The sequence below is a fragment of the Lampetra fluviatilis genome, chromosome 15 (genome assembly GCF_964198595.1).
Source record: "Lampetra fluviatilis chromosome 15, kcLamFluv1.1, whole genome shotgun sequence".
In the NCBI taxonomy this organism is placed as follows: Eukaryota; Metazoa; Chordata; class Hyperoartia; order Petromyzontiformes; family Petromyzontidae; genus Lampetra; species Lampetra fluviatilis.
The window spans coordinates 9,770,693-9,787,955 of record NC_136289.1 but is presented as its reverse complement, the minus strand read 5'-3'; the positions used below and the strand labels follow the sequence as shown (position 1 = coordinate 9,787,955).

Genomic DNA, 17,263 nt, shown 5'->3' with positions numbered 1-17,263 from the left:
TCATTTCTGGGGGAACAAGGGAAGACGAGGCGACAGGCACGGCGTGGTGGGTGGGGCAGTGGGCGTGAAGCGAGGCGTGGGTTGCCACGTGTTGATGCGACTTGAACCACGTGGGTTTGGATCGCTGCGCGCAATCATTCGTTTTTACAAGAATTAGTGGTTGCTTTTTACAGTTCATGCAGGTTTATCCTTCGCTTGTAAAACGCGCATTAATTGCCCGATAGCATCTCGCTATAGAGAGGACTGCAGGGCTTGGGCAATTGTTGGCGTGGGATAACCTCATGGCTGCTGCTTCTCTCTTGTCTGTGATTACTCGACACGCATCACCATTCATAACCATAGGCAGACAACACAACACCTGAATATATAGAGGATCGCAGAGCTTTGGCAATTATTGGCGCCGGATGGCCGCATGGCCGCTGCCTTCCCTCTCGTTTGTGATTTCTCGACACGCATCGTCATTTCATGACCATACGCCGACAACGCGCACAGACACAAACACGCACGCGTGGATCAGCAAATCGAGACACGCAGGCAAAGGCATGTGGAGAGAATAGGGCGTGCTCACGTGTTTCTGGATGTTGTCCACGGAGACTTGCGGTTGATAAATAATTATTTTTTTATTGATTTAATCCTGATCGATATATCGATCTTCGTGATTTATGTTATTCATGTAGTGGTGCAAAAGGCTGCTGATTGGATTGATGATGATGCTGTTAATAAATTGTGATAGTCGTGGAATTATTTATTTAATGTATGAGAATGTCAATGGAATGTCGTAGATTTTTTTCCCCATTGGATGATGATGATGGTAATAATGGCTGATTGATTCATTTGATGATGAAAATTATTTATTGATTTGTTAATGCTTTGATTTGTTTTACCAAAAATATCCCATAGATTGTTGATGCTGTTGGTTTTTTGATCCATTGAATGATTATTAGTCATTAATGTATTGATTATGATATCAATGATAGTTTATTTTGTAATATGATGTTATTTATGGAGATGATCATTATTGATTTAATAATTTTAAAATAATTATTACAGCGATTAAGATTTCCTAACGAATACATCCCGTTCAGCTGCATCCACTCATTCACCTGCATCCACTCATTCACCACTCCCTCCTCCGTGGAAACTTCTGGGTGAATCACGAGAGGCGGCTTTGCATTGGCGCGCCTGTCCGTGTGTGAATGCGTGTGTGAATGCGTGTGCGAGTGTGTGTCTGTGTGTGTGTCTGTGTGTCTGTCTGTGTGTGTCTGTGTGTCAGTGTGTGTGTGTATCTGTGTGTGTGTGTCTGTGTGCGTGTGTGTCTGTGTGTGTGTGTCTGTGTGTGAATGTGTCTGTGTGTGTGTCTGTGTGTGAATGTGTGTGTGAATGCGTGTGCGAGTGTGTGTGTGTGTCTGTGTGTGTATCTGTGTGTGAATGCGTGTGCGAGTGTGTGTCTGTGTGTGTGTCTGTGTATGAATGTATCTGTGTGTGTGTGTCTGTGTGTGTGTCTGTGTGTGACTGTGTCTGTGTGTGTGTGTCTGTGTGTGTGTCTGTGTGCGTGTGTGTGTCTGTGTGTGTGTGTCTGTGTGTGAGAGTGTGTGTCTGTGTGTGTGTCTGTGTGTGTGTGTCTGTGTCTGAGAGTGTGTGTCTGTGTGTAAGAGTGTGTGTGTCTGAGTGTGTCTGAGAGTGTGTCTGTGTCTGAGTGTGTGTGTCTGTGAGTATGTGCGTGTGGGGAGTGTGAGTGCAACGGTTAGCGCGCTGCGCTACGAACCCGGCGACCCGAACTGGACACCAGTGACGATTATCTGAACCGGTCCTGGGCCTCCCCTAGGTTTATTCAGCCTCAAATGAATACCTGTTGCTGTGTGCAAACATCGCAACTCGGGAGACAAAGACGGCCGGGCGTGGTGCTGCCCACCCACCCCCTCGTGTACTGCTCCGGCCTTCGTAGGTGCTACTCGCTAACAGCACTTGCCCCCGACGGTCTGTTAAGGCCACACGGGGGACCTTCGTCTTTCGCGCGTGCGGTCAGCGCGTCTGTCCGTCTGCAGGCTCGCGTGTCCGTGCGCCTCCGTGCTGCTTGGCGGCTCACGCGTCGTGCGCGTGAGCTGTTGCGCGCGCGCGTGTCCGTGGGTCTGTCAGCGCGCGGTACACGCGCCCTCCGCGAGCTGAGCGCTTCAGAGGGGAGAGACGGAGCGAAGGGATGGATGGTGGGGAAGATATGGAATGGAGTGGAGGAGCGGCGGGGTGGGTGGGGTTGTAAGAGATTGAGTGAAGGGATGGGGGTAGGAGGTGGTGAGGAGATAGTGAGGGGTTTGGAGGAGCAGCGAGGAAGAGGGGAGTATTGATGGATGCAGTGGAGTGCGGTGTAGAGAGATGGATTGAAGGTGGAGTGAGGAGGTAGGGTGCAGAGGTGGAGAGACATGCGGAGGAGGGGTGGTGGGTGAGAGGAGGAGGAGTGGTTTTACGACGAGTCTCGCCCTGGCTCGCCCGGCCCAGCAGTGACGTCAGCACGTTTCGTATTTAACCGGGACCGAGACGCGAAAATGAAACTCGACCTCGCTCACACCGAACCATGCGCGCTGCTGCTGCTGCTCCTCCCGCGTCTCCTCTCCGCTGTCCAACCACCTCCGCGTAGCTCAGCGAGCGCCTTCCGCTCTTAGCCACTGCGCACAGCGAGGGGCTAGCGGGTGTCCTCGAGGGATGAGGACCGGGGGTGAGGGGGTTGGTAAGGGGGTACCGTAGAGACGTTCACTGAAGGCAGCGGTGGTGGTGGGTTTGGGGGGGGTGTCAGCAGGAATAGAAAAATAGGGGCAGGAGGAAGAGGCGGTGGTGGTGGCGGTGGATAGCACACCACACCACACCAACCCCCACCACCACCACCACCCTCCCCATCCGTACGTAGCAAGCCAGGGGCAGTCTGCGCACGAGACGCGCAGACCCCGCCGTTTGGCGAGCGGCGTCGTGCGCGCACGAAGCGCGTGGGGGGTGGCCACGGGGACGGAGAGCCATGGTGCTGGTGCTCCACCACTTGCTCATCGCCGCCGTGCATTGTTTCAGGAGGGGGCGGCAAGCGTTCGCTGCGGCGGCTGCGGCGGCGGCGGCGGCTGCATCTGGAGAGAGGAGAGCTGTGGAGGCTGCCGAGGAAGATGCCGAGCTGCACCTGCCCGACTGCCTGCAGGTGAGCCTTCACCGGGATCCCATTGTTGCGTGCGCACGTGCGCGCGTGCGCGTGTGTGTGTGTGCGCGCGTGCGCGTGTGTGTTCGTGAGCCGTATGTGGGCGTGTATACGCGTCGCACGAGGTGTTCAGTTTGAGGCTGAGGCGACCTAGGGGAGGCCCAGCACCGGTTTGAGACGAGTCGTCACTGGCGTCGGTGGCCGTGAGCCGGAATCGAACTCGGGTTCGTGGCGCAAGCAACGAATCGCTACACTACCGCTTCTTCAATCAGCACCGAGAAGACGAAGGCGGCCGGGCGTTGTGATGGCAACCCCCCCCCCTCACCCTCCCCCTACCCTCGTCGTGTGCCGTGCCGGCCTTCATATGTGCTACTCGCTCACAGCACTTGCCCCAAAAGTCTGTTAAGGCTACGCGGGGGATCTTTGTCTTGCTGTGTGCGTGTGAGCTGCGCGTCAAGGTGCGAGAGCGCACTTGAAAATCATTCACAAACTCGTCAGCCACTTAGAGGCAGGTGTTACGGCTCGAACAAGTGTGTGTGTGTAGACACAGGCTTGAGTCGGGCTAATAGCGCGTTTGATTTCGTTGGTTCGTGAGCCCTAAACGGGTTTCGTCAGTACTCGCGACACGGTCAACGCGATTCGTCTCGAGCGGGTTCTTGTTTAATTCTAGATTTGAAGCTTTCGTGACTGCAAGGAATCATATTCTTAGGTTTTTTCGGTAAAGTCACGTAGGTAAAACCCACGCCTGTGTTGCACCCGCCTGATGATTGCTAAACGCGTCCCACGTGCGACTGAGCGCCGGTTCGAGGCGCGACGTCGTGTGAACATGATTATCGACAATTATCTGCCAAGCTACCGGACATCTGTGGGGGGAAAAGAGCTTTACAGCTCCTCGGATTCCTCCAGCCTCAATAATTACTCTGATTCTGACCCTGGTGCGATGCGTAAAAGATCAGCACTGGGGAGACAAAAGCGCTCGGGCGTGGTGTTGGCCACACGCCCGCTGCGTCTGCTGTGCCGGCCTTCACAGGTGCTCGCCAATGGCACTTGCCCCAACAGTCTGTCGGAGGCTACACGGAAGATCTTTGTCTTGTGTGTCTGCGCGTGCGGACCGCGTGACGCACGTGGCACAGATTTGAATGCAGACTGACAGCTGGAGTCGCGTCTCCCATGCGACGCGTAGAGCAATCATCAGGCGCGTGAAACGCATCACGTGCATTCCATCTCGTTTCTACAACGGCGTTGCCCAAATGCAAACATCATCACGCATTTGCATACTATTTTCAAACATCAAACGTGTGTGTGTGTGTGTGTATCGTGAGCCTTAAGTGTGGGTGTTAATCGCATTTAACCGATGAGTAATTTACACCCCTTAACTACAAATGGATGTTCCACCACCTCCGACCAGTGAGTACCGAGTCGACGGTGAGATTTCGAGTTGCAGTCGATGGGCGTTGATGTAAACTGATTGCAGTGGGTCGCAAATTAAAGAGGTGCATTGTTTGCGGCAAAGTGGCGAGGCACTATTTCAACAACAAGAAAGGGCCGTTGCGAACCAACTTTTGAATGCAACGCATTGTAAGGACATTGCCCAAATACCCCAAGTGCGACTGAGGCCACTCTTGAAAAGTGGGGGAGTCTCTTCCTGGGTAAAAAAAATAAATAACGGGGACAATGTTTTGAAATACAGTTACCCGAGCCGACCTTGACAAATCATCATAAACAACATCATCATCATCGTCGTCGTCAGCCACTGTGGGATGAAGGCCGCTCAAAGCCGTTACCTTGAAACAGCCGTCGACCTTGACAGATGGAGATTAAATATTCCCGTAATTGGGTTCCACCTCGAGAAAGTAAAGACATCGGGGTCCGATTCAAGTGTCGTTGGCCAATGTCCCCTTTCCATCGGGATTACATTCATTTTTTGGCGAACTCCGCGACCACTGGTGTGCGTTTCGTCAACTGGCTCGGGACCCTGCTGCTGGATGAGCGCTAGCAAGGGGTGTAGATTATACCTGCGGGGGAGGGGGGTGCTTCCCCTGGTGTAATGGTTAACGCACGCTCACACACTGGGGTCGTCGGTTTGATCTCCAGGCGCGGCAGTTGAATATATGGGCAATTTTCTTAATTCTGCACCCCGCTCTTCCCCCCCACCCACCTTAGCGCCCCCCACACCCCCCTCCCACACACACACACACACCCCCATACACACACACCCGCCCCACACACACACACATCTCTGTCCACCAAGCAGCATGAGTAGGGACAACACAGTTGTTCGATGGGTAGGTCGCTTGTGATTTGAAAAAGTCTGGGTACTCTTACCTCTTCCAAGACGTCTGCCCACCATGCGTGGAGGATTAGGCCAAATGCTCTCGAAAGAGTCTAAAAGGGCTTTCCAAACCGCTGCTCTAGCGGATGGCCCTTCATCGACAGGGGCGTGAGAAGTAAATTGTGGGACCTTAACTTGTGTGAAGTCGTATGGTGATTTGCCCATAAGTGTGCCACCCCCCCCCCCCCTATGCAGCTTGGCATGAAGTTAATTGAGCCACGCATATTGCATGGTTCGTTATCACTCGAAGTGATCAATCCCTTTTTGATGAAATCGGGTTCTCCGGTGAAACGAGTTGGTTGTCTCAGTCAGTCGTTGCTGCGCAAGAACAAATCATCGTGATGAATTTGATTCTTAACTTTGCTAAAAAACATACAGTCCAGCTCTCAGAATATAAACACATTGGTTGGTCTGCCATGCGATGGACGTAATTATGCACCGCCCCTCGTGTTCATGAGAGGACTCGGAAGTAGTTCTACGCTATCTGCTTCCACAAGCCGTTCTCTAACACATGGGCTGTTGCATCGCTGCTCTGCTATAGTTCTGAAGTGACCCTTTGTTTCGCAGCGCGATGCCAAATGAGCCTTGATTAGTGGTGAGTGTATGATACGATCGTTTGAGAGAATCAATGGTCGAGTTACCGTACGAGATGTCAATCCAATGCATTTCTCGACTCCACCCACGAGCCCATTCACGCACTCGGTCAAATAGACAAGACACACGGGCGACCCACCCACACACTCGCACAGTCAACCAAACGACCATTTCATCCGCACACCCACCTAATCACACGGACTCACACACTCGCACATACATTCACCCAACCATACATACTCGTACAAAGACAAAGATCCCCGTATAGCCTTCAGGGACGGTAGGGGCAAGTGCTGTTAGCGAACATCTATGAAGGCCGGAACGGTACACGAGGGGGTGGGTGGCCAGCATCACGCCCGACCGCCTTTGCCTCTCCAGTGGCGATGTTTACACACCGCACTAGGTACTCATTTGAGGCTGAGTCGACCTAGTGGAGGCCCAAGACCGGTTTAAATAATCGTCACCGGTGTTGGCCGTGAGCGGGAATCGAACCCGGGTCGCCGGGTGCATATCGCAGCGCGCTAACCGCTACACTACCGCTCCCCACCCACCCACCCAACCATACATATTCGTACGTACACACACACACAGTCACGCGGCCAACCCATCCACTCGCACACACTCGCCTTGCACACTCATCCCACCAACACGCCCACACACTAAATCAAGCAACCAGCCCCCCCCCCACACTTACGCACTCATCCACTCAACCCACTCACGAACATACACACAAAGACCCCCCGTGTAGCCTTAACAGACGTTCGGGGCATGTGCTGTTAGCGAGTATCTATGATAGCTGACACGGCACACGAGGGGGTGGGTGGCAAGCACCACGCGCGGCCGCCTTTGTCTCCCTCGTGGCCATGTTTACACACCGCACCAGGTACTCATTTGAAGCTGAGTCGACCCATGGGAGGCCCAAGACCGGTTCAGATAATCGTCACTGGGTGTTGGCCGTGAGCGGGATTCGAACTCGGGTCGCCGGGGTTTGTAGCATAGCGCGCCAACCGCTACACCACCGCTGCCCACATCCACACACCCCCACACATCCACACCCACCACCAAAATCTCATTAACGCATCTGTGCGAAATACATTCATTACTCAAGGCCACGTTACGTCAATTCAGAGCTACCGCATACAAGTCAATGGATCGCATTGTCGAGAGCGGATAAGCCCTCGCTTGGAATATTTGACCACTTTCATCAATAGCTATATTATATATATTAATTGAAGTGCTGGCAGTGCATACTTTAAAATATATAAATGAAACATGCTAGTTCAGGGTTTGGACAAAGGAGCCACTTTTTGAGAGAGACACTCCGTACCGAATGAGGCTCCTCGTGACTTCAAGTTTAACCACTGACTGCGAGTGAAGTCACGGCGAAGTGAAATTTAAATGAATACACGTGACTTGCATCGGTCTATTCAACAAAGTAGCACATGCGGGGTTTTGCTGTTGTTGCTGTTGTTGACCATCAGCCAATCAACTTTCAACACCGGTAATGCCCAGTCGCATTTTTAGCAGCACATTCTGAACTGGCCCCCGACGTTTCGGGTCTCATCAGCCGAGTCAAGCTCGGTCCACGAATGCTGCCGGGTTTCCAGATGTTGTCTGTTCAATGTAACACAAACCATAATGTGTCTAAAAAAAGAAGAATAAGCAACTACCTGTTTGTTGTGGCACAAGATGGGTAAATGAAGCCACTATTCCTCAACCACATTTACTGGATGTTTATAAAGCACAGCGCTTATAAACCTCTTCTGATAAAGGGCGGTGGCCCGAAACAGCGGCCCCTTGCATTGACACGTGTGTAAGACCGAGTCGCAGGGGAATGCGCCCAAACTCGTCAGATAGCAGAGAGCTAAGCAGCGTTGAGCCCGGATAATGCTCTGATGGGCGACCGACTGTATACGCAACACATTCCTGCGGAGAGAGCTGGTAGGAACGTTGGGTTGCTCGGTCAATGGCCAGGGTCAACGGCGGCGTGGTGTATTCCGCAAATATGCCCGACTATGAGGGCGGGCACAAGCCGGCGTGAGTAGGTTGAACGTTGAGTTTTATAAGGGCACCACGGGGTGACCAGCCCCTCCCCACCCAGCCCCTCCTTACCCTCCCCTCCCCACCCAGCCCCTCCCTGCACGACGGACACAATAATCCCCTGTGGCCTGGTCTAACCAGGAGGTTCCTACCAGTAAAAAACAAGTGTGTAGTGGGCACTGTGTGTGGAAGTGGAGGCGGGGGGGGGAGAAAGTGCAGAAACATGCATCGTCATTCCGTACTCACAACACCTTTCTTGAGCAACCTGCACGGAGCAGCGTGGTCGGTCATGGGTCTAAATAACTCTCAAGGACTCTCGTCCAGCAGTGCATCGACAACAACAACAATTCTGCCCGTGAGCGGCCACGTAATTTACGTCCAGTCCAAAAACCAGCGTGGGCCAATCGCAGTTGTCGCACGGGGCTTTTATTTTCTGGCCTAGCAACGGCGCAAATAAACGCTGTGATGAATGTGCAGGAAAGCCCTCGTGCATCATGTTCATGTTCTGCACAATACGGCCTGTGTTGTTGCGTGCCGCCCGTGCGTGCCTGTTGTAACTTGCCATGCACCTGGTGAGTATGCTTTATTATATATATAAATGTTTTTGAAGGGGGTGGCGTTCGATGCCCGTGTCTGGTAATCGTAGATGTCCATAAGAGGTTTTTTTTTTCGGTTACATCGGGTAAATATATATATAGATGTGTCGTTAAACCAGCCACCACCCGACACAACCAACTAGTAAGGGTTGTCGCGTAAACAGAACGTGCCAATTCGTCACTAGTACAGCACACAGGTTGCGTGTTGGAGAGCCAAGCCACAATCCTAGATGTGGCGACGGTGCTGCGCGGTTAAAGTAAAAAGCGCTGGATTTGCAGGTTGCGGAGTCCAAATGGCCCGGCCGGAGAGAGACTCTGTGCTTTAACCACAATCTCCCGTCCGGCAATTCCCCAAATCGAAATAACCACTTTGTGGGAAGTCGTCCAACTGTGGTTGTCTGCTTGGGACACACTCGCTGGAATGTGGAATGTCCACTTGTTTTGTTGGGTGCCACGTCTGGGGGAGATGAGAGCCACCTCACCAAATCTTACGTTGCATTGCAACATTATCTACCGACGAAAGTCAGTCTCAAGACTCTTTTGTGGCAAGGTTCTGCTTGCATTGGGACGTGTGTTTTGTCCAGTTACGTTGATGGTGGCAAGATGTTAACTACCTCGCCTGGTATACAGGAGGTCGTGGGTTTCAATCCCGACCCTGATGCCTGCAGTATATTTGTAGTTTGCGTGACTCTCTCTCCCCGTGGTCGCGTGGATTTTTCTCCGGGTCTTCCGGCTTTTCTCCAGCACATTTCTAAACGTGCCTTTATAGAGTATTTGGCTGCTATACATTTCCACTGCGACGAGCCACTTCGTTGAGCAATCATCTGTGGCCAGGTCGCTCAGTGGGCCGAAATTATATTAAAAAAATTAAAACCGCGACAATCTGACGCCGAGGAAGAATAACAACGTCCTTGTGACGCTGTTAACCCCTCCCTCCTCCCCGCCCCCGTGTGGCCCTGCGGGTGATGTCAGGCGTCTGCCGCCGGTCCGGTTGAGCGTGTTTCGGCGAGCGCGACTTACCTAACACTCCCAGAGTCGTCTCGTCGCTGTCTGTTTGACCCCCTCCCCACCCCGCCCGATCGCACGTTCCATCGGGTTTTTTTTTGTCTCTGCGCGTCTCTCTCGCCGTCGTTTATGTTTGCGTTCAAGGGTCGAATTCCAAAACGGACACGTACTAGTTGAGCACAATAATATTTGTTTAAATAGATGAATCGGCGAATAGGTAGGTAGCTTATGCGTTATACGCTACGTACTAGTTGAGCACAGTAATGTTGTTTTTAAATAGATGAATCTGTGAATAGGGACGTAACTTTCTCCCGACATCTCGAGCCAGGGTAGCTATTGAAGTGCGCAGGCTGTGCAACTGCACCCGGAACCACGGGGCCAGAGGGGAGCTCAGGCGCCGAGCTACTATGTATTTACGTTGAACTTCTTTCGCACCGTACCTAGCCAACCCGTGATAATCGTAGGTGCGCGCGGGCGGGGGCGGGGCGACAACAGCACTAAACAATGATGCAATAATGACCGGCCTTTAAACCACACTCCGAGAAGAAGAAGGCCTCTTAATGGTGGCACTTCACGCTAAGCTTAGCATTCACTGATAACAAAAAACAAACCTGTGCTGTTTACACGTGCGGCACACTCTGGCGGCAGTAGTGACATCTCACGCTCCAGAACACCGCCGCCGCCCACACCCGACCACGAGCCCAGCCTCTCTATCCATCATCCGTCCCCTCCCTGCCCGCTCTCGTCCTCCACACATTTTTTGGCAACTGTCCTGCGCCGCCGCGATTCTGTGCGGTCATTCGTGTGGGAGGTGCCACCCGGCTTGTCTGATGCCACAGCAGTGGAGGTTTGGGGGGAGGGTGAATCAATTAGGGGAGTTCAAGCCGGTGGCCTGGCTATCGAGTGTGCAGGGCGCTGGTGCATCTGCACAGCGTGCTCAAAGTCCAATTACATACATACATTGTACAAATGGAACATTATCAATTCCTCCACGGTCCACTTAAATGCAAGTAACACGACAAATCGACACTCGGTTTATGTGGATGAATCATTGCGTCATTGCTTGGGTACTAAACACGCAAGCACGCACGCACGCAGTGGCATAGCTAATGAGTGTGAAGGCGGTGTAACTGCACTGAGGCTCAGGGCTGAATCGCCCCCCCACCTCCCCCATCTCATTCCTTGCTGCTGCGGGGCTCGAGCCAGCCACGCTACGTCACCTGAGGTTGAGCCCCATAGTGATGGCACGCACGAGAACTCATTATTAAACACGGGCCGTCGTCGGGTCTGTCGCGACCGTAAATGCAATTTGACAATTTGCAACGAGCACAATGCAACGGGCACAATGCAACGGGCACAATGCAACGGGCACAATGCAACGGGCACAATGCAACGAGCACAATGCAACGGGCACAATGCAACGGGCACAATGCAACGGGCACAATGCAACGGGCACAATGCAACGGGCACAATGCAAAGGGCACAATGCAAATAGCACAATGCGACGGGCACAATGCGACGGGCACAATGCAACGGGCACAGTGCAACGGGCACAATGCAACGGGCACAATGCAATGGGCACAATGCAACGGGCACAATGCAACGGGCACAATGCAACGGGCACAATGCAACGGGCACAATGCAACGGGCACAATGCAACGGGCACAATGCAACGGGAACAATGCAACGGGCACAATGCAACGGGAACAATGCAACCGTCACAATGCCACGGGCACAATGCAACGGGTACATTACGTGGCGCGCACGTGCAGCCAACCGCATCGCGAAAGTCGACGGGCGGAGCGTGCATCGCGTCGAACAATCGGAATCAGAATTTGTATTCATGTCAAGTAGGGGGCACGGGGTAAGAACGTTCCAACAACAAACAATACAAAAAATACGATAGGAGTGGAAAGTATAGGAAAGGTAAATAAATCACTTACAAAATATAGAAATAAAATTAGACAACATTTTTTAAAGCCCCTCTGAGCTATTAGATTATATTTCAGAAGCGACCTGGTCACAAATGATAGCTCAGCAAAGTGGCTTATGTGGAAATTTATAGCAGCAGAGTAATCGAAACAATCTAAATGCATGTTTCTAAATGTGCAGGCGTATGCACTCTTGTGTGTGTTCATATAATGCACGGTATGTAGCGCGCGCGCGTGTGTGTGTGTTGTATTATTAAGAGATGAGACCGTCAGCCATACGCATGGGAGATTTGAGGAAGGTCCTTGAGCCTGGCCTTGAACTGGAGCAGGGAGCAGAGAGCACGGATGGCTGGGCGGAGGGAGGGCTGTTTCAAGCGGTGCAGGAACAAGCGACCTCACACTGCGTGATCGATTGAACGGCGTTTGGCCGGTAGTGCCTGGGCTGCTTGCTTGCCATAGCTCAAGTGGTTATTATTGCAATGATACGAGCCAAGAACGTGTGGGCCTTTGCTCCCCCCCCCCCCCCCCCCACGTACGTTAACGTTACTTGTAAATGGGTGCGAACGCAAAGGGGATTACGGTGATGAAAAGCAGCAATCCGGAGCGTACATTGAGGTGGTTTACACTGAGATCTACTCCATGGTCAGTCTACTGATACATTGGGGTATCCCATGGCCATCGGGGTTCTTTGATTTTTACTTTACCATGCCAGGTTCATAGGCAGCGCAGTGCGCTAACCGCTGTACCTCCGCTCCTTGCAGGCACACAAAGACAAATATCCCTCGTATGGCATCAACAAACTGTTGGGGCAAGTTCTGTTAGCGAGCACCTAATGAAGGCTGGCACTGCACGCAAGGGGGTGGTGGGGTGGCCAGCACCACGCCCGGCCGCCTTTGTCTCCCCAGTGGTGATGTTTACACATTGAACCAGCAGCTCATTTGAGACTGAGTCGACCTAGGGGAGGCCCAGGGCCGATTCAGACAATCGTCACTGGTGTTGGCCGTGAGTAGGAATCGAACGCAAACGCACGCACGCGCTGAAAAATTACGACAATAAACTGTTGACCCGCGAGTAGTCTCAGACGTTGTAAGAAGGGCAGGCCGTCTCTGAGCAACCAACTTGCGTATGAAACGTGCATGCCACGTTTTATTGTGTGTGAGATGGTGCACTTGGCGTGCTCGGAGAGCTCAATTAAATATAAAACACCCACGTGCCTGCGTGTGTGTGTGTATGAAAACAAAGGCAAAGACAAAGATCCCCCGTATAGCTTTCACAGACCGTAGGGGCAAGTGCTGCTAGCGAGCACCTATGAAGGCCGGCACGGCACACGAGGGGGTGGGTGGCCAGAACCACGCCCGGCCGCCTTTGTCTCGCTAGTGGCGATGCTTACACACCGTACCAGGTACTCATTTGAGGCTGAGTCGACCTAGGGGAGGCCCAGTACCGGTTCAGATAATCGTCACTGGGTGTTGGCCGTGAACGGGAATCCAACCCGGGTCGCCAGGTTCGTAGCGCAGCGCGCTAACCGCTACACTACCAACAACAACCGCCATTCGCCACTAAGTGGCGGTGACGTCACCACGACGCTTGTGCCAGGCCATGTGCACCTTGAGGCCACGTGAAGTGTCGAACGCCCGCTGGCAGGAGGTGACGGGGCAGACCCAGCAGGTGCCACGGGTCGACTGACTGAGATGACCGAGATGACTGGCTGATGCACTACCTGTGCCTCTACTGTGCCAACTTGCTGTGCTTTAGCCACCCAGCGCTCCGCTCGTTGTTGTGAGCGTCGCTCCTCCGCCCTCCGTTGTTGTTGGAGGGCGACTGTCTCCAATTGCCCAGTAGCGTCCTTCACGGGCCTCCTCCACAAAGGCCGATCTTGACACCGCTGGTACCAGCTACACTACCGCACACACACACACGCCCACATGCGTGCGTGTGTGTGTGTGTATGCGCGCACACACACACACACGTGTAAACGGTGCGCACACGGCCCGTCGACGACGACATACGCGAGTGCAGGACACCCTTTAAAGTCATTGCGAGAGGTGATCATTGGCAGACGGGGCGGCACTTTGCCGAGAGCAGCGCGCGTGTCAATATGGGCCCACACACACACACACCGAAGCGGTCGGTTGCGTGCAACTCGGTGACGGCACAACCGGTTGCGAGCAGTTGCGGCAACCGGTTGCGATCAGTTGAAACGGACTCTGATTTCGAACGACGATCTGCACGGTGATTTTTTTCGTGTTTGTAAGCGAAGCGCTTCACCACCAAGTGAGACATTTTTGCCAACTACGATTGGCCGTTACGATCCTGAATTGTGCGCTGGATTAATTAGCCGTTGTAAACGCGTCCGGTAATTTCACAACAAATCGACCGATGATAATAATGCGCTGAGCAAAAAAACATTTGGGATGCTTTTGCGTTTCAAGATCATCTCTCGATTCACGAAGCCATCCTTCAAAAAGAAATGGCGGCACCGTGAGAGCCTGTCATCGTATTTATCAGAAATAAAACCTACGACACGTACTTCCTTACTCGCTCAGGAGCGAACAAAGCAGCTGGCCGCGATGAAATTGCGTGATCTTGGAAACGACTCGGGTAATACGATAACTATAGAGTCGTGTTATTAATACTACTACTACAAACGTTGCGTTTCACGTCACGCTTGCTCGAAATGCCTCGGCAACTCGAAGCGCCGTCTCATCTCAAACGTTCGAAAGGGTGCCCCCCCCCCAGTGGCAGCTGCCTCCGTGTGGCACGAGGTGACTTGGCACCGGCCTGCCACTGGACAACAGCCTGCCAGGGGATTGCGATGTGTAATCTCAACCGAGCAGTCGACGGTCGCTACGTGTTATTCCAAGCGAGCAAAATTGGCGACTAATTTTACGCCTGTGGAAAAAAAGGAACCACGACGCTCGTACGCGGTGGCCCGGCGCATTTCGAAAGTTGCCGAGTGACCTTTCGTGTCCGTTATGATTAACACACCCGCAGTGATAACAGGGGCGGGGCCTGCTAGCTTCCAACTGCGAACTCCAGAATGTGTATTTTTTACTGGAGGAATCCGATGAGCTACAAAGCTCCTTTTCACAGGTGAGCTTGGGCTGGGCCATGTCACCGCACCACCCGAACTGGTTGGGCACTCATATTCTTAGGTTTTTTCGGTAAAGTCACGTAGGTAAAAAATTAAAATTAAAATTAATAAAAGTAAAATAAAAATAAAATTAAAATAAAAATCACGACGTTTCGGAGGCAACACAAGCTTCCGTCTTCAGGTGGAACCGTCACAGCACGATAGCTGTATCAAGTAAATGAGAGATTACAAGAGATACCACTCCGTTTATATAATGGTTGAGGGGGGGGGGGAAGGGCCAGGAACGGCCCACTTTTTATTATTATGGTTTTTACCTACGTGACTTTACCGAAAAAACCTAAGAATATGAATCCTTGCAGTCACGAAAGCTTCAAATCTAGAATGGTTGGGCACTCGGTTGATCAAGCGTGAACCTGGCTTTCTAACCGTCGCAGCGCTGGAATTTTCCGACTGCATAACTTTACCAAGCAATCCCAAACCACGCCGTCAGATCAGCCAAACCCTTCCCCGGCCACACTCATGACAGCACAGGCTCTGCGGTGAACCTTTTAACCCCCGAATCAAAATAGTGAAAAAATATATTGTTTGGAGTTAGCGGCTTCACTGGCGCAAGAAGGCAATACATCACACACACTCGCTCGCACGTGTGTTTATATACATATACAAGGACAAATATACCCACATATAACGTCAACAGACTATAGGGGCAAGTGCTCTTAGCGAAGACCTATGAAGGCCGGCATGGCACGCGAGGGAGTGGGTGGCCAGCATCACGCCCGGCCGCCTCTGTCTCCGTAGCGGCGCTGTTTATGCACCGGTTCAGGTAGTCGTTTGAGCCTGAGCGGACGTAGGGGAGGCCCAGGACCGGTTCGGATATCCGCCAATGATATTGGTAACGAGCGGGAATGGAACTCGGTTCGCCGGGTTCATAGCACAGCACGCTAGCCACGGCGCAATCGCCCCCCACCTCCCCACACACACACACCTACACACGCAAACAAAAGGGACCCCGCTGGTAGAGATGCAATTATTGCAGGCAAGATATATGTGCATGGCTGCGCTATTAAAATGCCTGTGTTTCATTTCTATGACAACAATACCGGCCCATCCTGTGACTCATATCCTTGCAAGTCAGAAGGCTCTGCAGCGCGGTTCCCTCCAGTCAAATACGCTGTGGATTTGACTGAATATTGCAAAATAATAACGCACCTCTCCCCCTTCACAATAGTCGCGCATATAAGACAAAGATCCCCTGTATAGCCTTAACAGACTGTTGGGGCAAGTGATTTTAGCGAGCACACGAAGGGGTGGGTGGCCAACACCACGCCTGGCCGCCTTTGTCTCCCCAGAGTCGACCTAGGGGATGCCCAGGACTGATTAGGATAATCGTCACTCGTGTTGGCCGTGAACGGGAATTGATCTCGGGTCGCCGGATTCGTAGCGCAGCGTGCTAACTGTCACGCGAAACACGCACACACACAAAATATTTCGGTCAATCTCGATTTGAAGTTTTCGCGAATGCAGGGATCCATACTCTTTGGTTCTTTCGGTAAAGTCACGTGGGTATAAAATAAAATAAATTAAATCACGACGTTTCGATTGCAACACAAGCAATCGTCATCAGGTGGGAAAACCACAGCAAGCAAATTTTGCCGGGCACTAGCCTATGTTGCCGAGTTAATTGTATCCACAGCGTTTAGCATTGCTGCTGCATTGCCATTACTGCTGCATTGGCATTGTTGCTGCATTGGCATTATTGTTGCATCTCCCCCCGCGCACCCCCCCCCCCACCAGCTCTCTCAGCCTCCCACTTCAAGCCCCGCCCACTCCCCCCCGTCCAGCTTCACGTCCCTCTCCCAACATCCACGCAACGCGATCCCCTCCCCCTACCCCTCCTCCCTTGCCCCTCCCCCCTCTCTGACCTATATAACCTCTTACCACGGCATCTCTCTCCATATTTCGGCGAATTCATCCTAAATGTGCCCGATCTCAGAAGCCAAGCAGGTTTGTGCCCGAGTGGTTATTTGGGTTTGGTGATCACAGTGGCTTGTCGGGTGTCGTGGAACCGCGCGGCGGCAAGTCGGTGCCGGTGTTGAGTCGCAACCTCCTCGAGCACGTGGTGGTCGTGGTGGTGTTTCTCCAATCCCCGGCACTTGGGTTAACTTCTCACGAAGCCTCAGTCGTGGGATTTTTCTCAAAGTCCCACCTTGAAAAAAATCGTCTCGACGGGGGTTCCCTCGGCAAATAATTAACACATCCACCGGTGTAGTCCGTTCCCTGGTAACGAACGCACATGATGAGATACTGAGCCTGACAATCGCAAAGATTGAACACGATCGTCATTAATTTGTCATAGTAATTTAAAAACTGGTCTTTACACACACCAGGTAGTGCAATGCAGTGAAGATCCGATTTCATCAACTGTGTCTTGCATGCCTGCATTGGTCTTGTATTTCCATTCCCGTGGAATTACAGTTGTGCGTATGTCTGTAAAAAAAA

The 17,263-nt window shown here is 52.4% G+C and overlaps 1 protein-coding gene across 1 annotated transcript in view; it reads left to right on the top strand.

The window, feature by feature from the left end:
• PDE2A (phosphodiesterase 2A) overlaps window positions 1–17,263 on the top strand; it is a 232,187-nt gene that overhangs the window by 20,816 nt on the left and 194,108 nt on the right. The window contains exon 2 of the mRNA XM_078863181.1: window positions 3,055–3,175. Coding sequence (XP_078719307.1) covers window positions 3,055–3,175 — 121 coding nt within the window. The remainder of the gene's footprint in view (window positions 1–3,054; window positions 3,176–17,263) is intronic.